The sequence below is a fragment of the Dipodomys merriami genome, unplaced genomic scaffold, assembly GCF_024711535.1.
Source record: "Dipodomys merriami isolate MVZ:Mamm:240054 unplaced genomic scaffold, mDipMer1.0.p SCAF_177, whole genome shotgun sequence".
NCBI classification, from domain to species: Eukaryota; Metazoa; Chordata; class Mammalia; order Rodentia; family Heteromyidae; genus Dipodomys; species Dipodomys merriami.
The window spans coordinates 2,040,359-2,050,205 of record NW_027203126.1 but is presented as its reverse complement, the minus strand read 5'-3'; the positions used below and the strand labels follow the sequence as shown (position 1 = coordinate 2,050,205).

At 51.5% G+C, this 9,847-nt stretch overlaps 1 protein-coding gene across 3 annotated transcripts in view; it reads left to right on the top strand.

Annotated features, from left to right (window-relative positions):
• Window positions 1-1,007: 1,007 nt before the first annotated feature.
• Window positions 1,008-9,847, top strand: part of LOC138829813 (coiled-coil domain-containing protein 60-like) — a 114,392-nt gene continuing 105,552 nt past the window's right edge. For all 3 annotated transcript variants that reach the window (XM_070026339.1, XM_070026338.1, XM_070026337.1), the window contains exon 1: window positions 1,008-1,541. In XM_070026339.1, coding sequence (XP_069882440.1) covers window positions 1,449-1,541 — 93 coding nt within the window. In that variant the 5' untranslated portion in view covers window positions 1,008-1,448. The remainder of the gene's footprint in view (window positions 1,542-9,847) is intronic.

The window sequence follows — 9,847 nt, the reverse complement described above, 5'->3', positions numbered from 1 at the left end:
CCAGAGCTGCTGAGTGAGACATTCTGCCCTCTGTGGGTGTATTCTCGCCGTGAACATCTTCCCGGGAAGAGGAGGCCATGATGTTGTCAGGATCCTCCACAGCTCAAGGTTGAGGGACAAAATATGAACTAAATTGATCCAGTATAAAATAAGACTCCCCCGCAAGGTTATTGGAAGGGTTAGGTGAATTAACATACATAAAGGGCTCCATACAGGACCTGGCACAGAGCAGAAGGTCCTGTGAATATTAGTTGGTAATATGTGCTATGAAATGGGCCCAGCACTGTTCTGCTCAGAGAAGGGATGCGACTGAGCTGCAGCAGCCCCTCCACCCTGACTCGTCCACTTGGCTCTTACATACACTGTTGGCTTCGATCCTTCACCACCTGTGGTGTGCTGCCCACATCAAAGATCTGGAAGCCAAAGCTCACCAGGCCCGGGTGTCTGACTGCAGGCCAGCGGTGGAGGGCTCGGGTTTTAGAATCAAACAGCTCTGGACATGAACTGATCACTCGGGTGATTTCCAAATCCTTTCCTGTCTCTGAGACTCAGTTACCCGGTCTGTTGAAGAGCAAAATAAAACAGGAAAACTCTTTTCCCGGAAGGGATGCTGTGTGGAATCTGTTCGTGTTGTGAAACACTCAAGACAGTATTTAGCACACCCTCGGCTCTGAACAAATGTCATAATGCATCTGTGCATTTATATTCATAACACACTTATGTGGACATGTGTGAGTGCATATCTCTATCTCTATGTGGGCTTTGCAGGATGAGCAGGAGTTGTTTTTTTTTTCTTTTCTTTTCAGGTGAGAAAAGGGGAATCAACAGCAGGAGAGGAAGGTCGGGGCCCTCAGAACCCAGGAGAAACTCCTGAACTTGGAGTTAGGGGTTCCTAACAGTCAAGAGGCTGAGGCCCAGCCCTGCCTGAGACCCCGCCCCCCCACCAGCCCCAGCCAATGAGGAAGTCCTCTGCAGCGTCCCCGTTGCCAGGCAACTGGGCAGGGCCCTTGGCTGTTGGGGCCCAGAGGTGGTGCTGCACCCTGGGGCCTGACTTCCTCAGGAGCCTGGAGAGAGAATGGGGATTTTGTCAGGAGAGTTTTCTTTATTTTATCTGTCAGTTCAAATTCTATTTTGCTGCTAAGAGAGAAATATCCGCACCCCCCCAAAAAAAAGGGGGGGGTAAAGCTTTAAAAAAAAGTTTATACCTTCTTAAAAGGTGTATGAGCGGTAACTGGCAGGCGTGTGTGACTCGGCCTGAGCCGGCTGTGGGGACAACTCAGATGACCGGCCATCCCAGTGCTCCTCAGACACACACTCCTCTGAAGGCTGTGTACTCGGGACGTGAGAGACAGGGAGTCATTCCCGAGACCCTTCCCACCACCAACTGCTGAGCTGGAAGATTCTGGAGGTGGGGGAAAAAATCCCTGAAAGTTGGAAGAATTTCCAGGATGACCAAGGTACCAGCCGCCAAGAAGACCCAGAGTCCCCCCAGCGCGGGAGCCATGTGGCCTTTCTACGCCCAGGAACAGCAACCGACACAGGTAAGTCAGGCCATCTTTCCCTCCCCCCCACCCCCCTGCCCGCCCCTCTCTGTAGCTGCAGCCATGTTCTCAAGGACAAGTGGAATGGGAATTAGCCTCCAGATGCACAAGGGAGAGGGGGGGAGAGAGACGCGTCGTGATGTAGTTGAATTATCCAGACACGAACCTGTGTGGCTGGTTTTCCGCAGCAGTGAGCCGGGGCGTCTGTTAGCCGGCACTGGCTAGGGACAGGGGAGAGACCAGCAGGGGCACCGCAGAGCACCAGCCAAGAATTGAGATGAGCTGACGCTTTGCTGTCACAGAACTTATTTGCAGAGACACACCGGGCTCCAGCGCCGTGCAGGGCCTCTGCAGAGTGTCAGGCTTTGGGGTTCAACACACTCGCTGTTTGATGTTAGACAAGTCGTTTAGCGTCTCTGCGTTTTTTCTTGTGTATGTGCCGGTACTGGGGCTTGAACTCAGGGCCTTGCTCTGTTCACTTGGCTTTTCTTTTTTTTTTTTTCTTTTTTTTTTGCCCAAGGCTGGTGCTCTACCGTGTGAGCCACAACCCCACTTCTGGCTTTCTGCTGATGAATCAGAAATAAGAGTCTTACAGACTTTTCTGCCCAGGCTCATTACAAGCTACGATGCTCAGATGTCAGCCTCTTGAGTAGGTAGCTAGGGTTACAGGTGAGAGCCGCCAGCCTTTGCTTGCCCCTGTCGGCAAGAATGAGAACGGCAATCCAAGGAGGTAGGAAGAGTGTAGGGATTCGGTGAGGGTGGAGATGGAAATTGTCTGCCATGTTGCTCCCACTGGATACTGTGTATGTGGGGTGTGATATTTTGCTGTTGTTTGGGATGATAAAGACGGCATGACTAGATCCCCAGGTGCGTGAGCATGTCCGGGCAGGCCAGGACTGTGAGGATGCTTTGATCTAGGTCCTCCAGGTGTCTTCACTGCCCCGGGCTGGCCAAGGTAGGCAGAGAGGCAAGGCCAGCCCACTGTCGCCCACCACAGGGATGCACCTGGCGGCTTGCAGACCCCAGGAAGGGTGCTGAGCAGAGTCAGTGCACGCGGGTGGGGGCTTTGAACCCCACAGTGTTAGATAAACGTGTCTGTGCACCCCCTCATTGCTCTGTAGCCCTCTGAGCTCGCTCTGCAAGATGCAGCCTCCTACCTCTCCTGTCCATCCATGAATGCGACACAGAGACCGCTGGACTCCAGCAGCCCCTCTGGGTTAAACAGGAGGAGAAGGGCTGAGACTGGGGTGGAAGTACCAGAAGGGGCTGTGGGTTTCGGAGCGGAGGCAGCGCACACAGGGCCAGGGTTGGCCCAGGGCCGGCCCCAGGCCCCGAGCCTGGCAGCCCACGTGTTTCTTCTTCTGCATTGTGATCTGTACAATGCGTGGACCAAGACCTCCCCCTCTCCCCAGAGGAGGCCTGCTGTGAGCGTCGGTGACTTTATGCGTGCTGAAGCTTCTAGAACCATTTCAAACACCACGGAAGTACGCCCTCGATTTTCGTTTTATTGCAGTTTCGTTCATTTAGCAACCATTTATTGAATCCCTGTAATGTGTTACGCATTTGATTTTTATGTTTAAAAAAAATGAGACTTGTTTTGAAGAATGTTACCTATATAGAAGAATGTGTTTGGGCTGCGGGGTAAAAGGGATGAGACAGATACTAATACTGATGACGATATTGGTGATGATGATGATGGTGCAAGGTGATTAGTAATGAAGTATCAGGGCATGGTGGGAACAGGGATAAGGGGCAACTACTTCAGGCTGGTGGTGGTGTGTGTGTGTGTGTGTGTGTGTGTGTGTGTGTGTGTGTGTGTTGGGAGGAAACAAACCACATATCTAAGTAAGCAAATGAGACAGTTTCCTGCAGACAGAGAAGAAGGGCATGGAGGGAGAGCGTAAGGGCAGAGCAACCCTTCCTTTGGGGAGGGCAGTGGAGCAGACTCTGGGGCTAAGGGGTGGGAACAAAGCACCCAAAGGATACTGGGTAAATAAGGACCAGGGGACACTGGGTAAATGAGGACCAGGAGATCCTGGGTAAATAAGGACCAGGGGATACTGGGTAAATGGGGACCAGGGGATACTGGGTAAATAAGGACCAGGGGATACTGGGTAAATGGGGACCAGGGGATACTGGGTAAATAAGGACCAGGGGATACTGGGTAAATGGGGACCAGGGGACACTGGGTAATTGAGGACCACACACACGCAACACAATCCTTCCGCCTCCATCTACCTCCTAGGACGTATCGTCGAACCCAGTGTGTCCCTGGCCATCGGCCAGAGTCACATGTCTCTGAACTTGAACTTTTAGAGCCGCCAGAAGGCACGGCTTAACCTTGTTGGGGTCAGCTAGCAAGTGGCGAAGTGCTCAAGGCAGTGTAAAGGGCTGGGTTGACTTTTGAGGAAAATAAAACTAGCAGTAGGCTCGGCTGTGACAGAGACAACAGCTAGGACTAGAATCGTCACCACGTGCCTTAGGTTGAGCCAAACCTTCACTAAATGTGTGAGATGTTCCAGAACTTTCCACAGTGCTCTGCTACCTCTTCATAAGGAAGATGGCCACACCATGACTCAGAGCGCGCGGCTCTTTTTTCCCAAGCACCCAGCCAGCAAGGAGCAGAGCTGGGCTTTGAACTTCACTCTTTCAAACCCGCTCCAAGAAAACCAAAGTTCAGCCTCATTGTATCTCACAATGGGCATGGGTTCAAGAGCTCTTCCCTCACGATTACAGAAGTGGCTGCCACAGCTCCAGACATCACACCCGTGATCCAGCAGGGAGAGGAAAAACAAAACTACAGAACAATAGTCATCTGCATTGAAAACCAAAGAACCTGGCCAGCTAGTTCCCTCTTCCATCTCATTTTCCAGAGCAAGGTTGCCATTCTTGGCTAGCAGCAAGAATGACAGGGCAGTAACTGCTGATGTGACTGTGGAGCGCAGGGCAGAGAGAAGGTGGTGGCACTAGAGATGAGCGTGGGGTTGGCTAAGCCACAGGGACCGGTGCCCACAATGTCACAGAAAGCCAAACACCAGAGGACCCCCAAGTCACACAGTGGCAGAGACTAATCTCAGAAAAGGCATCTCCCCCCCCAAAAAAAGGAGAAACGCATCTTTCATCCCAACCCTATGCATTGGCTTAGGAAGCTCAAGGGTATCTGTCCACAGTGGTGCCTGGGAAGCCATCAGAAAGCTACGAGGAAGACCGGCACTGGTGGCTCACGCCTGTCATCCTTGCTACTCAGGAGGCTGAGATCTGAGGATCGAGTTCAAAGCCAGCCCAGGCAGGAAAGTCCAAGAGACTCTTATCTCCAATTAACCACTCAGAAAACCAGAAGTGGCACTGTGGCTCAAGCAGTAGAGCACTCACCTTGAGCTGAAGAGCACAAGGACAGCGCCCAAGCCCAGAGTTCAAGCCCCATGACCGACAAAAAAGAAAAAGCTACGAGGGCCAAGAGAAGAGCAGAACTGCACAGTTGGCGTGTCCATTCATTCATTCATTCATTCATTCATTCATTCATCCATCCATCCACTCATTCATTCATCCATTCATTCATCCATTCATTCATTCATCCATCCATCCATTCATTCTGTCTTGTAATCAATCATTCAGTCAGTCTTATTAAGTATTAGACTTACAAAACTTCAAGTCTGTACCAAGTGCTAATTCCAAGACACAGAGTGATGGACACCAATCTAAGCACTGGGCGTGACACCAGGAGAGACTGAGGAAGCCGAACATCGCCGCCTTCATTTCCTGTCTCCCCGCTCCTGTTCCACCCTCTTAAAACTGAGTCATTGGGGGATGGGTTGTGCTGGTGAATCCGCTCGTGGACATTCTGGTGAGACAGGTCTTTGCAGGGCCACGAGGGGAGCCACGCCTCATCCACCCAGGCCTCCACCAACTCGGCTGCTAAACTCCAGCTCTGCGCGGATCGGTAATGGGTCCTTCAGCAGGAAGTAGCACTTACACAGAACCTGACAGGAGCCAATTAAACTTTCCTCGGACTGAGTAAAAATAGGTATTTTTTTTTCTTCTCCCCCCAGGGAATCTTTCTGACAGCTAAATTCAAGACCATCATCGCCGGTGATAGGACACCTCCTATTATGCAAGGGTGGCGATTCTCCCTCTAAATTCCTGCTTGCCCACTCTGTGGAGAAACATTTCTTAAGCGGATCAACAGCAATGTCACGTATTTTTGCTTAAACTGGAATTTATGCAGCCGGTGGTTTTCACTTAATCGATGGTGTGTGATGAGCAGCCAGCAGGACCGGGGGTCGGTGGGCTGGGATTTCTGGGCCTTACAAAGTTGTGGGGCGGGGAGGATTATACATTTGGGGTGAGTTCTGGGAGGGGCTCGGGGTGGTGGGCACTTTTGCGGGGGGACAGCAGTTCGGTGGTCAGAAGGACTGCTTTGGTTTTATTGAACACCTACTACATGACAGAGGGTTTGGAGGCTCCCACCGGAATCAATCCTGGGGTCCTCTCCCAGGGAACCCACAGTCGGATCAGAGACGATATTCATAAATAACTGTGAATCGAGACGGCAGATAACAAGTACCGGAAAGAAAGGGAAACAATCTCCCCTCACCCTTACCCCCCTGAGGAGTTTGGCTCCAGAACCCCCCTTCCCCACAGATACAAATCCCCTGGGTGTCCGAGTCCCGTTGTAGAAAAGTGTGTTTGCACAGAGCTCATCTGCATCCTCCCGCGTCCTTGAAATCATCTCTAGATTGCTTTCAACACTCATGGCCAGGTGAGGGCTATTTAGACAGTTGTTAGGGCCGGTCGCTTAGAGAATCGTTGCAAGGAAGAGAGTCTGTGTGTGCTCAGTAAGAAGATGACTTCTTTTTACCCCAAATATCTATTTCTTTTGGATCTGTGATTGGTTAAATCCACGGGTGATGGAGTTGAGTTTGGAGAAAGAGTCACGTTCTGTCGCGGGAGGAGCTGTGTGGTGAATGAAGGCCTCGGATCTGAATCTCAAATGCTGGCTGGGTGTAGACGCGGAGTGGAACGGGACACTGCACAAGGGGTGTGGGGAAGCTAGGACTTACTTCCTGACCTGGAGAGGTGGTGGGTCGGCGGGGTGGAGGGGGTCACCATCCTCCCAGGCACAGATCCATTCTCAGCACCCATCTCCCACAGCTCTCCCCGAGACAGCTCCAACAGGCCAGTCTTTCCATTCCCTCTCTGCATAGACAGAGCGACAGTGTTTCGATCAAATGAAGGCTGTAGCTGCCTGGATCTCATGTGCTAACGGCTTCCCAAGACTTGAGTCTTGGCAGGGCAGAGTCTCTCCCACTGTTGACATTTTGGACCTGAGGGGCATCCTAGGGCACTGACCACCATCCCCGGACAGCACCAACCCGACAGCACGGTCCTCTGGGTGTGACAGCCAGACATGTCCCAGCAGCACAGCACGTGTCCCGAGGGGCAAGTCACCTTTGCCGAAGGACCACGCACAGAGGGCCCGCAAAAGCTGTGAACATCTCCCTCCAGCTGTACTCTGAGCAGACGACGAAACCTTCCCTCATTTAAACCCGCCATGTTCCCAGTCAAGCACCCGTGCCTCTTCGCCCGCTCCCTCTCCAGCACCCTGGAGGTCCAGCCGGGAGGCCTAGGATGCGCTACGTGGCCCCGCCTTCTTCCCCAAGGCCACGCCCCTCTCTCATCCATGAGTCCCTCCCTAATGGGAGTTCTCAAGATGTCCTCCCCTCCTCCCAGCACACCGGCTTCTTGTGGCATTAACTGTCATTTTCCCAGGGAAGCCTTTCCTTCCAAACCAGGGCCCAGCCATCCTTTGTACCACAAAGCTCCTCCTTCAAAACGCTGTCTTCCTTGGCAAACTAGAAACTGTTCAAGGGCACGGGGCAGGGCACAGGGCAGGGCACAGGGCAGGGCATGGGGCATATACCAGCTCTGTCCATGGCTGCAGCCCAGCCCTCGGCCCACACTGTAGATGAGCAGTTAAGGCCTGGCTGAGCACGTTGGTCCCTGGGGGCTTAGCTGTCTCACAGACCATCATTAATTAACACAAAAGCCAAGCCACCTCTGCTTGAGACAGAAAGAGGAGCCTGTGGTCTCGGTGGAATACAAAAAGTTCAGGGTCATGTCTCAAGACCTTCCAAGAAAGAGCCAATCCTGCCTTCTATGGTCAGATGCTCCCAGAGTCCTGGATGAAGGGGTCAGGAAGCAAAAGAGCTGGCTCCTAGCTCTGTCTGTCTGTCTGTCTGTCTGTCTGTCTGTCTGTCTGTCTGTCTGTCTGTCTGTCTGTCTCTGTCTCTCTCCCTGTGTGACTTCACACACACATCATCACCTCTCTGCTCTCTTCATCTCTTCATCTTCCTCTGCCCAGAACCTAATGTGGAAACTTCTGGGCTCTTTTACTGCCACGTAACTCTTGAGAGCAAAATGCCAACTACCACGTGTTGATCATCTCTTGTTGGCAAGGTGCTTTGTCTATGTTATTCAAATAAACTCCTCGATCCTGAGGTGCCAGTGTGATCCTGAACTCCGACTTGCAGAGCATGAACTGAGCCTCAGTGAAGTGGACCCTCCTGCCCAGAGACACCAGGCAAGCAAGCGATTGGGATGACATTCGAATTCAGGACCCCGAAGCCCCAGAGAGCCTATGCTACCAAGACGACCCTTCCAGGCTGGGGCAGCTGGACACAGGAGCCACGGGTCTCTCTGAACAGGGCATCTCGAGGAGCAATTTTTAAAGTGTCAAGAAGTCTCTAGCAGAAAAAGGAAAAGGAACAACTTTAGGGGAAAGTAGGCCAGAATGTGACTGCCCGTGACCTCAGACAAGGACATGTGAATTTTCTTGAATTTCTGCTTAAAATATGCAGTCATGTTTCTGGCAGATAAATGGAGGGAGGGAGGAGGAAAGGAAGGGGAACAAAACTATTATGTGGTTCAGACTTCTCTTTCTAAATCATGCCATTTTGATGAAGATTTATAAACCATTCCTAATTAAGATCACATTCCTGGAAAGGAGTATTTTGATCTAGGGTCAGTACACTACCAAGTCATGCTAGGAAGAAAAAAAAATGGAGAGGAAGATAGGCCCAGCTAATGAGGGCTGGGGTTCTGGGATGTTGATCATTGTAAACAGCTTAATTGGGTTGAAGAATTTGGGTAAATATTGAGTTAAATGAGTTTGCTCTGAATCTAAGCTGTGACCCACCAAATATTTGTGTGTGTGTATATCTATATATGGTCTATCTATCTATCTATCTATCTATCTATCTATCCATCCTGCTTTGTAATTGCTTTTTCTGGTTTGGTCTTACCACTAGGCTTGGACCCCCTTGAAGAAGGTGGCCACCCCCTTTTTGATTACATCCCAGAGCCCAGTCTGGGAGGTGGATTGGGAGACAGGGCGACAGGCTCACTGGTCTTTAATCTCTGTTGTCAGGACCAAGGACAGCTCTGCGTGCCAAGTAGGGCATCTTATCCCTTGAGCAGCTTTAAATTCTGCTTCAACAAGGACACAATTGTGTATGTTGCTATCTGCCCCACCCCCAAGACTCATGGCATCAGGGTCCCCTAAGCCTGTGGGTAGCACCCCAGAATTCCCAGCACATGCTAGCTGCTTCATAAACACTGTCCTGTGATTTGGGGGAGACCACTCTCCACGCCTCAGTTTCCCTCTCCCTCCACCCTTGCGAAGCTGTTAGGAGCACTGATGACCTAAGGCTAAGAAAAGCCTCGGGGGCATAGTAGGTGCTCAATACGTATTGTCTCTTCATGTTTTTACTTGGGGATCAAAGCCAGCGCCCCTTCAATATCAAACATTAAAATGTTTAAAATACTATTTCCAGAGATGACGGGATTCAGGCTGATTGTTCTGTTCACATTCAGGGAAAGGAATCAGAAGGGTACCATGACTAAAATCTTCCACCTCCAAGAGCCCTTGAAGAAACTAGCCAAAAAGTAATTAGCACATGACTGTCACCTATGTTGTGATTGCTTATTAGCTAATCCTTCCCTCTTCTAATCAAACCGCTTCGCTGATATTTTTAGACCTTTTAAACACAGGCTTCTCAAGACTCAGGAAGGTGGAACGGTAGCAAGAAATGTGAGAGAGCCAGAAATGTGTGAGTCCAGCGACCTCCCGGGCGGATGGAAACAGGAGTGGGAGGCGCCTCTGCCTGGCTGAGGAGCGTGGGGGGGGGGGGGGCCGGGGCCGCCCGCTGCCTCCTCAGTCCCACCTGGCCTCCTTCCCTGCTCCCAAACCACCACCAGCCTTCCCAGCCCCCCTTGCTTTGGCCCCAGTGGCTCCTGTAAGATCCCAA